The sequence below is a fragment of the Doryrhamphus excisus genome, chromosome 17, assembly GCF_030265055.1.
Source record: "Doryrhamphus excisus isolate RoL2022-K1 chromosome 17, RoL_Dexc_1.0, whole genome shotgun sequence".
NCBI classification, from domain to species: domain Eukaryota; kingdom Metazoa; phylum Chordata; class Actinopteri; order Syngnathiformes; family Syngnathidae; genus Doryrhamphus; species Doryrhamphus excisus.
The window spans coordinates 1,947,319-1,968,901 of NC_080482.1; the positions used below are offsets into that span (position 1 = coordinate 1,947,319).

The 21,583-nt window shown below is 40.6% G+C and overlaps 1 protein-coding gene across 1 annotated transcript in view; it reads right to left on the reverse strand.

Moving 5' to 3' along the window:
- The window catches only part of LOC131105165 (eukaryotic translation initiation factor 3 subunit H), a 45,409-nt gene that overhangs the window by 10,628 nt on the left and 13,198 nt on the right, over nucleotides 1-21,583 (reverse strand). The window contains exons 3-5 of the mRNA XM_058053014.1: nucleotides 5,891-6,058; nucleotides 3,902-4,001; nucleotides 1,408-1,557 (exon numbers count right to left, since the gene is read on the reverse strand). Coding sequence (XP_057908997.1) covers nucleotides 1,408-1,557; nucleotides 3,902-4,001; nucleotides 5,891-6,058 — 418 coding nt within the window. The remainder of the gene's footprint in view (nucleotides 1-1,407; nucleotides 1,558-3,901; nucleotides 4,002-5,890; nucleotides 6,059-21,583) is intronic.

The window sequence follows — 21,583 nt, forward strand, 5'->3', positions numbered from 1 at the left end:
AGTCCATTCCCAATCATGCCAGGAAAACCTATAGGGAAGGCAAATAAACAACTCCTCATGTGCTCCACTGCAATCTATTAGTATGAGCGTATATCACACTTTCAGTCGGCATCGTGCTAATTCCTTACACCTGCCCCTGCTTTTTCACTTGAATGGCAGCAGCGTCTTCTCATACACTAAGTGATTGCTGACAGATACAGCTGAGAGCCTTAAAGCACTGCTGACACCAAAAGACATGTTAATTATGATGTTGTTTTTTGCCGTGAAGAATAACATTAGATGCGTGCTGGAATGTTGAAATATTTACCCTTTTCCTTTTCCATCACTAAAGAAGAAGCACCCGGAAGTGCCAATGGAATACTGTACATTTGTTTCTATATTGTTGTGGTTGAATTTCTGTTGCCTGTTAGACACGTTGTTGTATTACTGTATGCCCTCTCATTGTGTGGCAGGCTTTATGCTTTTAACACACGAGCAGCGATCGCTGCATCAGATTTTTGGGTACTGGACGTCGGCACATTTCAAGGACAGTTGTTTTGATACCGTGCCTCAGATAAAAGAACATTTGGGACTGGATGTGTATTAGCGGAGAGTATTAGCGGAGACCCTTTCAACCCTGACCGGGGGAAAAGAAGCACTGATGGAGAAGGAAATACAGTAAATAAATCCCAGAAGAATACAAGGTAGCTTGTAGTTTCATGTGCTGTATAAATATATACATGTATTAGTATTATTATTATTATTATGTATTATTTTTTTATCTACAATAAAATACTAATAAATGCTACTAAAAATTGCAGTCGCAGGCTGTCAGCACTGACCTACATTTTCAACTTTACAATTCTAGTATTTCGAATATGTTGTTGTATTAAATTATTCCCAACAGTTCATTATCTTCTATTTGAAAAAGGCCTCTTGGCTGCAACGTGTCCAGTACGTGTTTGCTGGGGGCGTGGGGGGGTTTCAGCTTCTATGTCAATGAAATCCAGGGCCTTCAGAGTGAGGTGCGCTGGCCTGCTTCCACTTTAACTATTAGCAATGGGCCTGTTTCATTGATTAATCACATAATTGAAACATATCGATCACATAACAATGTGGCAAAGAATGGAATAATACAAAACGGTGGAACTTGCGCTTCAGCTGTGTGATTCCTGAAGTTACCTCATTGTACCTCATTTTGTCGCGTCCAAAACATGTACTTTACATGTACAAACGCAGATAAAACTTTACACCCCATTACACGTGAACAGCATATCCCATGTACAAAGTTGCTAGAAGTCAATCAAGGAGGGAAGTATGTGCAAATGAGCTGACAAAGAGTTCTCCATTGATACGCTACGGATTTTTTTACAAGAAAGAATTTAGCTTGAGGCTGATGAACAAATTCTCAATGAGCTCTCATCTGACCTGCTTGATAGGTTGAGCAGCTCGTGTTTGTCGGCGACTGTGGACTTGTCCTCCAGCTCCCACATCAGGACGCTGATAAGGTGAGAGTTTTTGATGACAATGGGCACCTCCTCGAACATGTGCTCAAAGCCAATGTTAGCCTTCTTCAATCTGGAGGGTAAAGAGAAAGACAAGACAGACAGATTGAAGGTCAAGTGCTTTGCTTTGTGTTGAGGCTCCAGCAGTCATTCATCAAAGCGTTTTCACAGTCGATTCGAGTGTTTACGCAAGTGTGGCATATTTGTCAGGATATTCATGTGGTCTTTGGTTTCACATGCCCAGGAAGTAGTTATCGGGGAGTGTCCTGTCATTTGAGCGAAAACGCTTATTGTGTAGAGTGGGCAGTGAAAATGTTTTTTGTTGTGCATTCTGAAGTTCTACATAAAACCGCCTTAAAATGCAATAGCGCAAAATGTAAATCCTGGCGATTTTTCAACTGGTCTTGAAATTTTGATCAGGGGTGCATGTGGTACAAGAGCACTCTACTGACCCCCATCTTCTTCAACATATTTGCAAGTGAAAAAAAGACTAATAACCGCTATTCTGCTCTTGGAGAAATTCTGTTCTTGGCTATGCTGTGGATGTACTTCTATTTTTTCGCTACTTTTTATGCATTTGTTGAAAAAAAAAAAAACTGCAAATGGAAAACTGCAGTTACCATTGGACTTATTCTCCCCACTAAATTACATCCAAGCTATATAAAAGTGAAATGTAATTTCTCATATGCAATGTATTTTTAAAACTTCATGTCAATGCTGCCTGGCTCGAGCATTGTTGTTGGATTTGACAGCAATCTAGATTGCTTTTTGGGGGAGACCTCTGTCATTGTGTAATACTACCACTCAGAGGTCAAAGCGCAGCCTGTCCATCATGGGAAAAATGTTTTATTAGCCCAGGGATAACATCAGGCAAACTTCTCACCGACTCGGCAAGAGTAAGTGGACAAGTGGGTTTGAATGGGGAGGACAGGAAACATTATGGATAAATACACACGCTTCCATATATTGGCACAGTTATTCATCGCTGAGTCTCAACATACATCCTGCATATTATGACCTTTTCAGATGGCAACAGAGCAATATAAATAGGCACATGAAGAAAGGACAACAAATTCGAGGCAAGACAAATTGCTCTGGTGCATTTAATGTTGTGATCTTTCCAAGTTGATCCCCGCTGGACAAAGCCAAAGGTTGATTTTAAAGGCTGACTAATTTGATGTTTCAGATTGTGAGCTCAAGTGGATGCTATTGACCACTGCCTTCATAGCCCAGCGGACTTGGAGGGTATATCAAAGGGATGGGTCTATTTGGCACTCATATTAGAATGGGATTAAAACAGCAAGACAAACAGAAGATGTGAACGGGAATTTTCTCACCCCTGACACTCCTACAAATTAAGCATTTTCAAGCCTAAAATGGCTGAATGAACCAAAGTACAACTAAAAAGGCATTCAAATGGCGCATTCAAAGACATTGATGAATTGTAGTATTCTACACTGGTCACTGGGTGTCATAATGTTACTGGAATGTTCGGTGAGACACATCACCATCGGAAAAACAGGCTTTTATTGCATGTTTTAATTATTTCACAATAATCCCTAATAACAAATCCCACATAAAAACACTGGCTACTTTTACAGCCTTCATCCGCGCTTAGCTGAAACTCAACTCTGAACATTATTGCCTGTCCGCCTCCCTTTCGGGGTCCATAGGGAACAAATTTATAGTAACACACACAAGCACAAGTCATATTTATGTTTTAAATAGCTTATTTACTCAACTATGTAGAGTATTACAAATGTAAATGTTAATAAATTCATTCATTCATCACAGTCGGGTCCATAACCAATGAACCACAATAAATGAACGATAACTGTACACCCCAAAAAAACACAAAATTTGATGACGAGAAACTGGGTCGGTGCCAACAAAGACACGCAAACAAAGAAAGATAAATTCGATAAAGCAGTAGAATGATGACTTTTATGAAGTGAAATATGACCAGGTTCTTGGTGAAAACACAAACTAGCGCTGGGATATTTCCCCTAATCCGCCTGCACTTTTCCGTACATGCGTCCTGACTCGTGTGTTAATGTATGCCGGAGCTGGTGTACTTGGACTCACATGAACCGCATGGAAATAGTCCCCTCCTCGCATTTCTTTTCAACTGCAATTTAAAAGCAATTATGCTAAGCCTTGGGGTCAAAAAAGGCGTAAACAGTACATTTGTTTGATGGGCAAGGGCGAACTGATAAGTCACCAACAGCTGCATCCATCTCCAGCTGCTACAGAATGACTCCCCTGTGGGTGGACTTTAATTAACTTTAATTTCCATTTAGTACGGCACATTGAAACAAAAAAGATGTTTAACTTTCTATCCCTACGAGTAGTGTTAGAATATTATAATTATATTATAAAAAAACGTTGCATGCACACACTCTTAAGGAGCGACTTACCCTTCCGGTGTGAAATCTTTCTCTTTGCAGATCTCCATGAGTTTGGGAGTGAGCCTGTAGGCCTTGAGGGACAGGGAGCCTTGTGCCGTCTTAATGGGGTCTGGAAGTAGTGCAAGAGTGGCGCTCATAAAAAAAGCAATATTCATTTTGCTATCAAAAATTCAACACAATGTTTGATTCTTTGCGTTTTGGAAAGGTTTCACCTTCAGATGACAGCATTGAAATGTGCACAGTAAATGATCACTATTCACACCGAGCTGCAAATCGCCCCATTGCTTGTCCTCCTGATTGTATCCAAAAGCATATTTTAATAGGCTGCTTGATCTTCACTCCGTTTGAGAGTTTGAGTGGCGGAAGTAATGGGTCTGGTAACTTTGCTGAAGAACCTCATTATCTTGTACGGCACACATGATACAACACCCCCGTGTTCCACCAATGCACCATTCATAAATGCATGTGGTGAGTGCGCACAACATTTGTTTTTAGAACAGATGCACTTCTCCGTGTGGAACTTTCCAAACACAGAAGCTAAGAGTGGTGATATAACGGGTGGAAGCTGTAAATCATGTTGCACGTAGCGGTTCCGTGGTTATAAACGTGGGACTCGCTGGAGAACTCGTGCACGAGTACACCGTGCTCAAGTATTGACCGCTCTTGTTTCAATCGCTTGACTGTTGTGGCCATCATTGTGGCAATTTTCTTTTCTTTGACTTTAAACAGAGATCAGATCAATTTCTTTGAGGTGCTCTGATCCATTAAGTTCTGCGTTATTGATTGACATTAACAGGAACCCTCCATTACAGAAAAAAAACAGCTGACTGCATGGCTTGCTAAATGGCTGGCAGGAGGAGATCAGAGGGGTTAATGTGTCACATGATTAAATGAACACTTCTGTCAAGTCTCAAACATGACAGCGTGAAAGCCATGTTGGATGGGAAGTACAGGGGGGCCACTGCGGTTTCTTCACACATGCAGGGACTAAATTGTTGGATTTCAGAGTCTAGTAGCCATCACTCTGCAGATGAAAATTTAGTAGAAAGCCACTTTGTGACCCAGACTGAACTTTTCCCATTAAATGGAAGAAGAATGGCGCTTAGCAAATTTAATAGACAACCGATCATAAAAACAAGAAAGCACGTTTTAGAGCTCCTTCAAAAATGATGGCCCCCAGTCTAAATTTGTTACGCAGTGAAACTGTACGAAATGTTTGCATGCGGTTATTGTGAATGCATCACTGCATCGTCGGTGGTGATGTGTGATGTAAATGACGTCTTTACTGCATTATAAATAACCCTGCGCCTGATGCGGACGGTGCTATTAATGGCCTGCCAGTGTTTACATTGTCATTTATGAGCATCAGTGTCATTGGCGGTCACCTGTTAATGGCTGTAAAAACGTTATATAAGTCCATAATGTAACACAAATTATTAAGATTGTTATATCAATGTCAAAAATACATCCCTTGGTAATCATGGCAAAAGACAGTAGCGTGGGCAGAGAAGGTAAGCCCTTGAGAATATTAGCAAAGATCAAAAAGATAATCAGTCATTGAATATGTGAGTACAGGTATCAGCTTTTTGACTGCCGTATAGTTGATTTTAGTACATTTAGCCATTTTTAGGATTGAAAATGTGTAATTTAGGACCCAAACTTTGCTTACACTTGCCTATTTTTTTACTAAACAAACTAAACGGCAAGGTAGCTCAATATCAATTTTGTAATGGATATAATTGGAAAAAGTGTGATAAACCAATGAATGAATCAATGTTGTATTTTGGTGCGTCTGTTAAACTAGTAAACTCTGTTTACTTGCTTTATTCAAATCCATTCTTCTGTAAAGTGTCTGAGTATTTTGAAAAGCGCTATACAAATAAAATGTATTATTATTATTATTATAAAATAAAGCCTCAAAAGTCAAAGCACAAAGTGGCTGCCACTTGGCTGGCTGTGTTGCCGTTAAGGAGAAATGTAACGCCACGTTCTACTTACCGTAGATGAGCACAACAGACTCTTCAATGGCATGCTGGTAGCTGAACTGGGAGTCGAGGAGCGCTCTGCTGACAAAGGAACCGTAGTAGGTGGACTGGTACCATCCCACATGCAGATGGTCGATGTTAACATGACGTAGAGAACGCATCATCTCCATCTGGTACTGGACTGGAATCAGAAACATGGGACAGAGCAACATTTTTTTTTTTACATTTGGAATTCAATTGATCTTTACACTTAGCGTGGGCGCTCTTCTATTCTGGATTGTAATGTCTGTTCTCCATCTGGAGTTAAGACATGGCGCATGAGAGAAAGGAAACAACATTTTTCCTGAAAGATGTGTAGGACAAATAAAGTAAAACTAAGAATAGTCGAGGTCCCATCCACACTTGGCAATGTGATTGGTGGTCCATTCGATGTTTGTTATAGAAATCTCCACCGCAGACACTCTTTCTACTTGTTCATTCCTCACGCTGATTAATATTTCCCAGTGGAGGGGGGAAAGATTAGACTGATACGTAGACAGGTTTCAGCTGGAAGGGAGAGGGCTACATGCATTAAGTGGAGTATCATTTCATCAGACGTAGGATGGCCAGAAATAAAAACAACCTTGCCGTGCCAGCGCTAAGTAAAACAGCATGTCCGTACAGGCTGGGGGAAGAAGGTTGATAAATCAGGGCATTATTGGGCAGCTGTGGCCCCCCTACACCCCGGCCTGGAGAGCGCATCCTTCTCCTGCTGTGGCTATTAACAAGAATAAACTGAGAGGATAGAATAAAGGAGGAGAAAATGTTTGAGAGGAAAAAAGGGGTGAAGGATAAAAGAAAACGTATGAAGATCAAAGATTGTGCCAATACACTGTATCATGGGGACAATGGCGACATTTGATCTTCTGTGGTTGTAACTACATGCAGAAAGGCTTACCAGTGTCTGGTTCATGTGGAAGTAGTTTGTAATATTGATATCGGATAACAGGTCGATAGTATCCAAGTATCAGATTAAATTGTCCTGCGTCTAAAATGTCCGGAATTGGCAACCCGGCGCAAGCTGGGGATTGAATTAGTGCAATAAAAATGCAGTATTCCATTAACTATATCCACGTCTGCACCCCTAAGCCAATCAGCATGTGTTTTATCCCTCAAGTGTCTCTGAAGTACAGACCTGACCCAACACAGACAGTATCGGGCTTGATGCGTTAAAGCTTGTGGCTCAGGGGATGACAAGAGGCAAGGCCGCCAACAAGCCAGCTCAAATACCCTAGTTAGTCTACAGTTCAGGTTTGTCGTCTTATTTTAAAACACATACCACTGAGTCATCATTTGCCAGGAACACGTAGAAAAAAGTACTAAAATTACCATAATAGTTCAATTGTAAATGATTTGTAAAATAAAATTGGATAAAAATCAAAAGGTGAACGTGCATGCAAAGTATAGATGTAAAGTCGCGGTGTTATTCTGCGATGGAATCTGAAGAATATGATTTAAGAAATATTTCTGCCTTTCTGCTTAGTGCCAACCATGCAAGGCTGCCGGACCAGTGTTAGTCCAGGGTTATTTCAGTGGTAAGGTGCAGCGATATTACGTTCCCGAAACATACTGTATGATCAGACTACTAATATAGTGAATTGGTGTTCACATCCGAGCAGGTTCCAAGATCTATTGGCAAATTTGTACATGGGAGTACAAGACCTGGATGGACATCCAACACAGTAAAAACTCCAGCCAACAAGAATTAGTGACACACACTCAGAAGGTCACACTGACATTTTGGAGTTGTTTGTATCAGATGTGATTAATAGTTTCCCTGAAGCAGGCAGCATTGACAAACTGAAAGATGTGTGCATACGGGCTCACATATAATTATTATGGCTTTGTTTATTGTCAATATGGGCCTAATGTTCATCAAACATGTAAAATACAGGATTTATGCTTGTTGAATATTGGAAGATCAGTCAAAATCAAAAGTTTCTCCAGGCAAAGGTCGGAAAATGAGAGCTGATTGGTATTGGGTAGACAGAGAATGTATGATTTCATACAATAATGGTCAGCTGAATATGTAACCTCTACATGACTACAACTGGTGACCAATCAGCCCTTCTAATCATGAATTAGACATGAACTTTTATACCAAACAAATATATGTGATAATGAGCATACCCCCTCTTGTTTGCTAACAAACCCCCAATCACACGTATTGCACATCAGTAAATTGACAAGGATCTAGTTTTCCGAGTCTTGGTTCCACAATGTTTCCCATATTGTATTATAACAATAACATAACAATAAAAGTGCTATAAAAACAAGCTGCAAAAGCACTATCTGAAGACGGGTATGATGGTGGTTTGCCTTAATGTTTCACTACAAATGCCTCGTGGTGACATTACAGAGGACTGAATATTACACTTCATCTTCACAATACTTAAATACACACAAATTAGAAAATATACTGCATGCTTGCAAATATGCAATGTAATGGAAATGTGCACTTACTTGAAATGTATTGATGCAAAATGTTCATCACTGAGGATGTAGTTTACAGCAGTGGTATATAACTGCACTGTATTATTTGGAAAGCTATCTGGTGTATTTTATTGCCTGCAGTGTAATATCACCCCCAACAAAAACTGAGTAATTACAAGCTTTACAAGCTGGAATTCATTGGAAAGCTGATCTGGTGGACTCTCATATTTTATTGGTGTACATAGTAAAAGTGGGCAATGGGTATGTGTCACCGAGGGGTTTAACGGTATTGTATCTGTAATCGGATTTTTTGGTACGGAACCTACATATTACCCAGTCAAAGCTTTCTATCTGCCATTAATTGCGTTTAATTAAGAGTAAAGTAGCACGTAGGCCACACAGTCAGGAGATCGGGAAGACCTGGGTTCGATTCTCCGCTTGGGTATTTCTGTGTTGAGTTTGAATGTTCTGCACGTGCGTGCATGGGTTTTCTCCGGGTACTCCGGTTTCCCCCCACATTCCAAAAACATGTTAGCTTCATGAATGTGAGTGTGAATGGTTGTTTGTCTATATGTGCCCTGTGATTGGCTGGCCACCAGTCCAGGGTGTACCCCGCCTCTCGCCCAAAGACAGCGCGGTTAAATGTTTTAATCATCTGACAGCCCGAGTTATTACTGAATTAAAGTAGTATACAAGTAGTCATTTCCAATGAAGTCAATGGAGTCAAAGCTTGTGGAGCACAGATGGAGTACATCTCAACAACACCACCAAGCCAGCCATTACACAAATGACAACAAACTTTGTTAGTTTAGTTCACCATCATGCACTTAAACATCGAGTTGCCACTGTGAAATTGTCCGTGTTAAATAAAGTACAAGCCCCCAAAAAGATTTCCATGGCAGCGTGAGACAACAGGTCAGTGGCAGGCCACGCATCTCATCCCCGTGGAAGTAGAACAGAAAACTAGGAGTCATTCATGAATTGGAGCTCCTGCTGTGAAGATAAGGTAAAACAAATGTGTGACCATCTGATAGAGGTGGAAATACGTGTGCACGCGTGCTCCAACACCGAGTGGCACGACAACACTTTGGCAGAAAACCACACGGTTCAGATGGTACAAAGAATCAATTAGTTCCATATCTGTATACAAATGCGCTTCAAAGAGACGTTTTGGCTCATATAAGCTAATTCTTGACTGTGGTTATTTATGTATGAGCATCTATTCAAATTTGGTCTTTATGAACTGAATAGATTAATGGCTATTATGTGAGACAAAAGACACAAGTACACCCAATGTGCTTCATGTAGACCTTACATAACATGTATACCTTGGTTAGAGTCCTTAACCCGTACCAGAAGGTCTGATGGACACTAACCCAATCAAATAGTCTTTTTTGAAATCATGTAATTGTGTTTCAATGAAGGTAAAAGTAACCTGAATATAATTTAACCTGAATTTATATGCATTTAATATTGTTTTATGGATTTAAAACTATAAGTTTTAAGTCTATAAGTCTATTAAGTCTATAAGTCTACGAGTGCTTTAACATTTTTGTGAGTCAACTACTGATTTCCAGTTTCTGTTTCCATGTAACGGCATGCTAACAGGATACTAACAAGGACATTTTGTGATAAAAATACAGGAAGAACACATTAACAGCAAATGTTCAACATACAAACCGGTGTGTACCTATAATTACCCAATGGTATCAAAAGAAGCTGAAGCGGTAAGATGAACAGATAAAAACCTAAGCTTCCAGGTCAGGGGAATTGTAAAGTGTGACGAGAACTCCTAGATAACTGAAGAAACAGAAGTAATGCACTGATGAATAATAAATAAAGTGCTCGACGGTGGGAAAGACTCCCATCACGTTTGGTCAAAAGCATTCCAGCGAGTTCAAGTACATTTGAATTTGTAAATGACCCACAAACTGAGGCAATTCTTTCGTCATCCTACATCAGACAGAATCGGCTAAATTACTTTTAAAAAGCAAGACGTTTGTTGGAAATATTTTTGTCCCCATTATTGTGTCTACAAAAAAAAAAAAAGACATTTCCGAGGTAATATTAGCTTGAGAATCAGCCGTCTGACCATTTGACAATGTCATCAAAAGGCATGCGCCTCCATTTGCTATTCACCCATGTTTGTGCCCTGGAGTCTTTCCTATCAATCAACGTGGGTCTTAAGGCCGGGCGGGGAACGAGACGCTCCATTCGCCTAGTGCTGCTTGATTGTGCATCTGCCTGGGCGTGTGTGTGTGTGTGTGTCAGCTCCAAAAATGATGTAAAAGTGCAAAACAACGGGGGTGCGCATTTGACAATACTGAAAATAGTTTGTGTGTGCGTGTCTTGGTACTCATCAGCTGGAAGGTAAAATCTCACCCTGGGGCAGCAGTGTTACAAGAAATAACCAAAAACATACAGCCCGTGAGCACATGTGTGTGTGTGGTTAAACACGCTTGACACAGCAACGGGCATGGCTGTGTGTCTGTGCAATGAACCAGACAGATAGTCCATACTCTAATAGTCAATGACACAAGAGGTGAACTGCTTCAGACCTTGCATGCTGCTGCAGGCCACAACATTTCGGTGAAGGCAAGATGTGTGTGTGAGCGCGCCTCTGTCTCTAAAAGTCAAGATCCACGTAACTGTTTGTCACAACACATTCAGATCACCACCTTGTCACACTTAAGGGATCATGCCTGGAAAGTCTCCACACACGCGTGCACGCGCCCGCACACGCACGAATGCATGCACATGCGCACGCTGATGAGGAAATCTTGCTCATCTAAAGGCCTGTTCCCACCAAGCAGTGCTGTTTAGGTCCCTTGAGTTCGGTGTTTTGACTGGTACCGGAATAAATGATCCAAACCCTCCTTCATTTTTCAACCATTCAAAACCTGAAATGCATGGATATGCATGGATAGTTTAAAAAAGAAAAACAAGATTTTTACTATTTGTATCAAGCACCACAATTAAATCCCACTGTTTTGAGGAACTTGAACTGCATTCTACTATTGTGTGAATAAACCAACTAGCGTACTCTGCCACCAGACATGTACTTGCTGTTTGTTATTTCTGTTTACCTTTCAGCTTCCGGATGCTTCCGCTGTCCAGCACATTCCCATCTGCAATCAGTGGACTGTGCAGATAAAAAGTTGAAAACATGCTAGGCTGTCTGACATGGACAGTTAGCTAGCAGACTCCCGCTCCCGATGTAAGGCAGACAGGGAGGTTGAAATGCCGCTCCGGTGCCTGACTTCCTGTCGCGGTGTGTATGCAGTTGCAACATTTGCAGTGCCCATAATCTGTGGGTGCAGATTATGCAGCAATCTAATAAAATCCCTCTGGTTTTTGATGTTCAGAATTCCCGATGTTCATGAATGCACTTTGGCGAGACTGTGATTGCAGGACGAGCAGCTCGTGTTTGCATTAAAACACTGCTGTTGGTGTGTTAAGGTTGGCAATAAACTCCAAATTGTCCATAGGTGTGAATGTGAGTGTGAATGATTATATTTGCCCTGTGATTGGCTGCCGACCAGTCCAGGGTGTACCCCGCCTCTTGCCCAAAGTCAGCTGGGATAGGCTCCAGCATACCCTCGCAACCCTAGTGAGGATAAGCAGCTTAGAAAATGGATGGGGAAAAAACTACATCGAAAATGGGGGGAACTGAGCTTTCAAACACTACTTGAACTTTGACACTGTTAAATACAAAACTGACTTTAATTGTACTGTATGTTTTGTTGAACGTTATTACAATATATAAACAGCCTGCATAAATGTATGCTGTCTTTGCTGGGAAAAGTCTGGACATCTCTGGCCTACGGATGGCTGCAGATGTAACCAATTCATTCCAATCCCAATTTATTAATTCAACCAAATAAGCTTCAAGAAATTCTGGTTTTGATTTGCTTTCTCTGTGTTTAAAATAAAAAGCCTTCAAGCTCCATCAAAATTTCATTTCATTTCCAACGCCACCCGCACGGCCAATGTGTACTGGACATCACATTCAATCAAGGCTGTCAGTGTCTGAACCTCCATGGAAAATACACAGAAACATTACAAAAAAGTAGACAAAACCTTACACCTTACACAAGTTTCCAGGTACCATCTCATTCACATTCATAATGTCATGCTTCTTTTGCCTCAGTAGCATGAAAAACAATATGCCAATTAGGCCTTGAACTAACACGCGCACTCCTGAGTGAGCCTCAAAGTGCCACCAAGAAAAACCTTTTTAATTCACTCGGAGTCCCTCTCCTTTTGAGGGCACAAAGTGTGCACACACACTTGCATGCGTGTGTGCACTCGCACACACACACACACATACATACACACACACACACACACACACACACACACACACGAAACAGATACAGTTGCTTTTAACAAACGGCTGACTAAGCAGCTGTACGTTCAGAACATGGTGGCTTCCAGGCATCACTAAATGGTGGCTAGGAAAAAAATAGCTGCAAAGATTAAAAAGAGATGAAAACTACCACAGCCCTTCACTCACAAACTTTAGTCTCGCACAACGAAAATATTACAGCCAAACCGTACTATAATGCAAGGTGGGATACTGTGAAGGAGGACACACAAAGAATGGTGATGGCAGAGGCATCGGGGAACGTGTAATTTAATACATACATTCTGGAAAGACTGAATTATACACTATATAGATGTCAATACCAGCAGTATATCAACACTAATGAAATGACCATTGAGAATTAACTAAAATTAGCCTTGTTTTGGATTATTTTAGATATGAAGCTGGTCTTGTTGGCCTGAAATGGAGATACCAATATCGCTGCATAACACAACACCTGCCTTGACGTACTTACTAATGTTCTGTATGTTAAGCCTAAATTTTGACAAGTGGAGGAAACAGGGTGACAATGTTTTCTGATCAACTCAAAATTCAAGAATATCCCCTGCAGAATTTGGTGAAACAGCAAGGTTGCCGGCACAGTGTTTTTCCGGAACAAATAAAACCTCAGCATGTGTCACCAAACAGAGGGAGTATATCTTTAAAGAGACAACGAATGCTTTTAAAAGTTAAGCGCTTGGCAAAAGCCATTTAAACAGTTAAAAGCTGCAAGCTTGTTTCGCACCAGCTCTAACACTGTGTGACATGCCACGGGGCATCCCCGAAACCAAACACTGTTGACAAGCTTGCATTATGTCACAAAAAGACGCGGGGCATCTACTTTTTATGGAGCATAACATATAACAAGAGTAGTTTTTGTATAAACGCCTGACTTTACAGCTAAATGTATTTTTTTTTATATTGCTCATCACAGTGAAGCTCCAGCCAATGCAGTAAATTGTTCTCTGAACCGAGCATTGAAATACTCCTCCACACAACTATTTTTCCAAGACTGATACAGTACAACCTTCTCCGCGGCAAAAAAACTACAAGGAAATGAAGCTGGAAGCACAGTTGCACACATACAATATACAATATGTAAAGGGTACCGTATACAGTTGTCCCTTGCTACAACACTGCACCAACATCGCTCCCTCACTCTATCGTGTTTTTCAATAATGTATTAATAAATGATCGCTGTTTCCTGGTCGACTGAGGCCCCATTATTAGTTTAAAAATATATGTGGTATTCTGGTCACCGGGTGTCAGTAATGCCACACTGATGAGACATTGCAACCACGGAAATAAGATTCTCCTCCCGGTCCGTGTGAAAGTGGTACATTTCTGTTTTTTACTTTTGTCCTTCTCCACTCAGTTTCAAAGGCATTCTTAAATTTAGACTAAATAAACTGAATGATACCTAGTTAGCACTTAGTACTTGTAGTTAACAGGTTGAAAAACCTTTACATGATTGTGTAAATTTATTTTAATAGTAATGCTCATTTTTGAGGAGTCTGGTTACGGTGATTATTGATGATACGACTAACTGAAGGACATTTCCCGAACAATGAATTCACTACACCCCACCCTTGTACTGAGGACATTCCCTGTCACGCACATCCTTTAAAAACAGGACACACACTTTCTTGTGTTGAAGGTCAGCTAATGCTAATATGAGAAAGCACATAGCTTGTTCTTTTGTCAACTTATTTGGCCCATCCACACATTCATCTGTTGGAGAGAACAGTGATAAATGTGCAAGTTGTCGGGAAGTAAATGGTGGTATCGAGTTGCAGTCTACCCGGAGGTGTCAAGAGAGGCACAAGGCTAATTTTCGCCAGCAAGGGTATAATGGGATCTGTGTGCCTATTTGTTAGCGACTGTGTTTGTGTGAACGCAGCCACCTTGGTCCATGTTCCACCTGGCACAGTGGATTTGGTGCAATTAATCTTAGTTAAGCGAGACCTGCAGTGGGCTGCCCAACACATTCAGGCACATACAAGCGCCGAGCTTAAAAACCAAAACACACCGCGTGATGGTTTTTGTGACGAAAAGTAGCAGATATTTCAGCAACGGTTGAGAAACTGATTGAAAAGACTGACTGAACATATACTACATTTCTTGTCACCACGGGGAGAGTTCATGTTTTACTGTGTGGTCAACTACCGTGTTTACTGTTCTCCGCATGATACTACTGTTTATTGCTAAGCATTAAGATCCAGATATGGTTTCATCCTCTACGCTCGCCCATTCGATGCCACTCCCACAGCAACTCATGGCATCTTCCTGCATCTTTGACCCAATTGTTCTGAGACTAGTACCTCTCTAACAGCTGTTTACTTTGGAGGCCTATCTTTTTCCATTTCTCCTCTCCTCGCGCCTGCACCAACTTGCAATCTTTTGCTTGGTTGCCCTTATTTCCGCCCTATAACTTTCTCTCTTCTCCTCTGCTCATCACTGCACCACACATCTCCTATACCGTACCCATGGAGCCATCCGCAGGCCTCTTCATTTCGTCTCGTCCTTGTCACCTTCCTTTCTTGCCTATCACCCCCACACAGACACAAAATTTAATGTAGGGCGGAATCGTGATGAGACAAAGGAGCAGATGAATAAAACAGCGGAACTGATGGAAATGGTGACTGCACCTGGGGGACCCGCACCCGTGATTTATAATGCAGGGTGAGGATTCAAAATCTGATAGAGCTCCGGCTCAGTGCTAAGCGACAACCCGAGATCTGCAGTACAGTTAAAAAAGGAGACATACCGAGTGAAAGCGTACCATCTTGAATACAGGACCTCCAAGTGATTTCTAATTGGCTTTGCTGAGAGTGAACAAGGAAAAATGGAGGAAATCAATTTCCCATTTGGGGCAGGTGCAGTGATCTATTGAAGGGCAAACCCCAAGCAAAGACCCCCATCAGAAGAGGGGAGGCTCAACTTTTTATAAACCCCACACAAACCCTTTACTGCATACTGAACAGTGTATTTACAGCACGGAGTTGGGAGATCATGGCAGAGGCATTTTAATCCTCTGACTTCAATTAACCTGCGGTGAAGACGCCTGCTGCAGATGACAATTAAGACTCTAAAATTGCGGGCTAACCTAGCAGGACCCCCAGAAAATTGCTGATTCAACTGGTCTTATTTAGTTCTGTTTGTGCATTAACGTCCAAGATTTCATAGCTTTGGCTTTTTCCTTAGAAGTTTACTTTCTTGCATACTCACTCTAAACTTTGACCACACGACCAAACTGTGTTTGACATTTTATTATTCATGACTTATTTGAACATTCTGAAATTAATTTTATTTCAACTGTTTTTGTAATCATTTCACTGTCTGCTGGTAATAATTTTTGAGTTGAAAGGTAAAAATGAAATAGATTCCTATGATGGCTGTGATGTTGCTTAGGTTGCAACATTAGAAAATACTTTAAGTAGACACCTACAGTATGTAAAATAACTAGGGCTGTTGATGGTGCTTATCATTTCAAAAATGTTTATTTCAATTAAAATGAATTCATCATGATGAAACTATGTCATAAATATGCTCATTTCTACTGCATTTTATGAACAGAAGCCAACAGACAGGAAACAACCATACATATTTGTATGTATCAATAGCTCCAAATGAGGTGGAAACTTAAGTCAAGCTAAAAGATACTACATCTGATCATCTATTTGTCATACACTAGTCCTTTTCATCGTAGCAGAACATCTGAATGACACTTTTACCATGTTATTATGGGCAAGAAGGGTCTGCATTCAGAGACACCGCATCATTTAAGTTCAATTAACATGTTTTGGGTGTATTTTCAGGGCTTTCTGAGCATACTTCAATGCAGCAAATAGTACTTTAATAGTACATTAAGAGTTATGAAGTCCTCTTGAATACATCACGATGTGAACAGCACGGAGAACACGGTCCGAGTTAGGACTTGCTCTGACACAAAACAGACAATAAATGTGTTCATCGTTTGTGTGAATTATATGAACCATTTAATCGTTGAATGATTATGTTGCTTGGAGTGTTAATGATAAGAATATCTACTTCCTGTTTTTCTGTTTATCTGGACCAGTGATTCCTAACCAGTGAGAATCACTGTGAGAATGAGTACTAGTGCAATGGGTTTCCTTGTCTAGATTTTGCTGGGATTGTTTTTGCTATTTAGGTGAAAGACCCAATCTCATCCCCAATTATAGTGACATCAAGGCGTATATTGTGTTTGAACTGCATTTGATAGATTTTACCTCAAAAGAGCCCAAAAAAGGCTTACTGTGGCCCACATACAAAATGTAATTACTGTATCATCGCAACACAAGAGGAAGAAAGCAGAGCCGGGACAAAGGACTTGGCAACCCCGACCAATGCAAGTTTGGCTGAGGTGTGGACAAAATCAACCCATTAGTTTGTCTGGTGTTTCAGGAGAAATGAGCTGAGGAACGTACATACAGTGGTGTGAAAATCATTTTTTTCTTGCAACAAACAATTAAGTGTTACAAACACTTGTCATGAAGGGTATTTTTTCACACCACTGTATTTGTAGGAAATAAAAAACAGTTATTGTATTACATATTTTTGCACTAACCCGTATCGCTGAAATCCCAGAAGCTAAAAAGGTAGGCGACCAGTGCTTATTGTTTACAAACTACCATCAGTAAGTAGTTCAATAGAGCAGCTTCCAATAACATTATTATTATTTCATATGTATACTATTTTTATTAATAAAAATGTGGCCCTTCCCATTTTTTAGACTGCAGACATCTTTCCAGTTATTGGTAATGATTCCTTCCATCGGTCCGCTCTGATCATATTTGCATATAAAATATGATGCATATTTTAATGTAAATTTTATTGTTTAATCCTTAATCTGTAAAATGCTGTTACAAGCGCTATTTTCACCATCAAGGGATCAATGTCATACCTTATTATGAGATACTGAAACAATCTGCCCTCAGTGTGTTTTTGACCAGTCCACATTATGTACTCAAAGCTACCCATCAAGATCAGCACAATCAAAACGGAATGCAATGTTCAAAGAAGCCCAGTGAGACAAGTTGGAGGCTGACAATTTCTCTTACCGCCGGTATGTTTCTAAATGAATTCTACTGAGGCTGTGATGGGGACAGGGAGGGGATTTTTAAGTAGAGGGGGTAGTCGGACTATCGTGGCAGAGAGGGAAGATGGAGAGACCTTAAAGAAGCAATAAAGAAAAGTGCAAAGGAAAAGACGCAGCGTCAGTGAGTTGCTGGAAATAGGGAGAGAAAGGCAAAGGCGGCTCTCACCTGCAGTGAGTTAAAGAGAGGAAAAAAAAGGTGAGCATTCGTGTCTAATTTGGATCTGGATGCTTTTAAAAACAGACGCCATGTCACAAATATGGTCAATGCAATGTTGAGTTCATTTACGATACAATGTCAAACAAATCACTATATGCTCACTGCCTGGTACATTACATTTAAATAATCCTATATTTGAAACCATTTGTAATTTCAAACAAAAAGTCCACAGACACGGCAGCAGAGCACACTTCCCATCCCAGAATTCCCAAATGATTGCCACTGCCGTCATAGCATGAAGGAGGTCAGAAATGAACTTTGATGAGCAATGACCACATCAGCATCTAAGCGGTGTGGTGGGATACGTATATAGTTAACATTTGCATAAAGGACAGTGTCCTATTGCTAAGCAGCTAATTAGATTATCCATTTAGCCTAAGGTTAGTGATACACTACTGAATCCTGACAGGAGGCTGGTTCATCAAGCAACAATTCAGGTGAAAAATTAGCATTTTCAACAGATGAAGTAGTAGGTCCACTGCCTGTCTCCATCTTGCCATTGATTTTTTTTTTTTAGTAACCCAAGAAGAACCCGAGAATATATGCTCCTTTAATCTTGCTGCTGTTGGTGGATGAGATTCTTTTTTATGTGGCTAAACAACCAATAAAAAGGGGGATTACTAAGACCCTCCCTCACTTATTTGAAGATGGGTGAACTTGAGTGAAGACCTTAGCACCTCAGTGCTAAGGTCACAATATGGTTTTGCTCTATTTTTTTGGTTTATTTCATTTCTAAAAAACTAAACTCTAAAAAAACAAAAATGTGTGGTCTGCAAATGGCCCCCAGAATACCCTTTGGGCGTCGGTGTTTGAGGTATATCGGGCAATAGTGTTACCAAACAACACCTATTGTCTCCAGGTTCTGGTTTCTAAGCACTGTCACCAGTCATGACTCCCTTCTGCACTGCGCCTTCCACAGTGATGCTAAAGTACACTCCCTGGGCTTGTGGAGGTGCTCTGCACTCCTGGATCTCTATGCCAGGGGTAAATGTGTCGCCTTGGATTTGATTTCAAAGTAAAAGTGTGACAGAAGAAACACAAATATGAATACATGTCATGAGTGTTTCAAATGAGCCAAGTGCAGACCAATTCTCAATTAAGTTGCGAGTGATGTCAATTTAATTGTAACAAAAAAATGTAATGCAATTCTTTGATGAGCTGCATTTTCAGCTATTTTCAGCAAATATTTCACATTGCTGCCCAATGTTACAAGCTGAGAGAAACATGAATATGACATACATGCTACACACTGTATACTGTATACACAGACATGGTATGGTAATGCAGTACACACCATCAGGAGGATCAAAAGTTGCTGAATTAACCATGCCACTTGTGTGCATCAAATGCATACCACAGCCCGAGGGTTTGTGTATGAAATCCTACACATCTTTCCATACATTTGTCCATGATACAAAGTCAGCCTATGCAAGGTCATGTGCACCGGGGTTCCGTAAAGGCTTTTTTCTGCTCCTACTGAAGGCCTATTTTTTCCACATGAGCTCAATTACTCTCTCCCTCGCTCACTCATATTTGTCACGTTACAGCTCGTCTGTGCTGCAGCAGTGGCTCCACACTGGCACCCGTTGATGAAAAACAGCATAGCACACCCGTAGCTTATTCTCAAGCCACACTTGGGCACCCAGTCACATCCTTTCCAGTCCTTTTGACATTGTGTGTACAGATCAGCTAGGTGTGCCATTCTCATCTAACAGACCTTTGCCGATTGACAAAATACACAGGTAGAAGCTATTTATTGAAGGACTTAAATGACTTGACTCACTATTATTTATTATTATTTAAATATTCTACTTCTAAGTATGCTGTAACATGTGAATTTCCCCATGGGGATGAATAAAGTACCTACCTACCTACAAGACTTGTTTAGCACTGTACAAGCAGACCTCCACTGGTGTGGGTGCTTGTCAAAGCTACTACTAACACTCCCTTGGAAAATAACACATTGACATCAGAGGTTGGACCAAAAGAATTATGCCACACATGTAGCGCATTTCCAAGTGAATTATGCAAAGACATTATTAATGCTGCTTGCTACTGGTAAATCAGAGTGAAGAAAAGGGAGAAAGCGCCAACAGCGTCTGCATAATATCGCTGTAAAGCCACATTCGCAGATGAGATGACTGCACAATAAAATGTCAAACAAATGCAGTAACAAGCAGTGCCAGCAGGCCTAATTACAGCTGCCAACACAAAGTGGGAAAAGGTGAGGTGCACCAATACAACATTGACACGCAGATGTAGCAACGACCAGTGGGAGCGGTGGAGATAGCAGATCGACCAGTAATTAAAATTTGGGTTTGATGATGGACAAATCACTGACATGATTTATCGACTGTTGTGTATTGTTTGTGATGATGTTCTACGTTGTTACGTTTTTTGAAAACCAAAGGTAAATTAGCCAACGTTACATTTACAGTTCATGGCGCCAGGCATGATCAACTCAATGTCGCAGCAAAACGTCATTTCCAGAAGCGGAGTATCAGCTCTCAGCTAAAGGAAAGCCAAGAAACGACTCTCAGGGTATATTTTCATCAAAATGGTAGCCATGCCAAAACGTTGAGTTGCTGCTGGCTGTTCACAATATCCCAGTGATACTGATAGTGATAAGTTATACTTTTCCAAAACACAAACATTGAGAACAAATCGAGTACGATGGTACAAATGGTACTGTTTATCCATAGCTCTTCCTTACTGAAGCAAAGGGTCAATCTCTATTATCTTCACCAATTACAAGCACCTCATTATTAGCACACCAACTCCTTCAGAGCGTTTTTTTATTAGGTTGACACACATTTGCTTGCATAAAAAAGCAGCTTGAAATACAGCCCAGAGGTTCCCTTTCAGTTCCAGGTTATCTGTAATCTTATGATCGAAAATCATTCCAAGATTTGGCTACAACTGTTTCAGACCCGTCACTATGCTCTGTGTATTCTTCTGCCTCTGCAGAAGATCATTGGAACCTCTCCCAACAACAGTACAGAAAAAAAACGGGAACAACAACATACCACGGAGTACCCAGGCCAGAAAGTCAAAGGGGGCTGGTCAGTTGACATACAACATCATTTAAATGCATGAAATCCATTTTTCATGTTTTGTTTACATGGCCATAATCTAAAGCAGAGGTAGGGAACCTATGGCTCGGGAGCCAGGTAGGGCTCTTTTGATGACTGTATCTGGCTCTCAAGCATTTACCACAATAAAAATATGCTAACATTTGCTAACATTTTAAAGTAAACATCACAGAAATCACTGTTAAAAATAATATTAAAAATCAACAACTTTCTTATGCATTTTAATCCGTCCACATATCTATCTTTCCTGATGATATTTTCCAGGTCAAACACCAAAACTCGATTATTACTGGGTAATGCGGTAGTGTACCTCGGTCATTAAGATGTAAATGTAAACTTTCCTCCTTTAGTCAAATAGTCACCTAGCTAAAGCTGCAGAACCAAGCCTTCTGGCAAAGATGGCCAAAAGAATGAAATATACTGAGTATGGTGCAAAACCA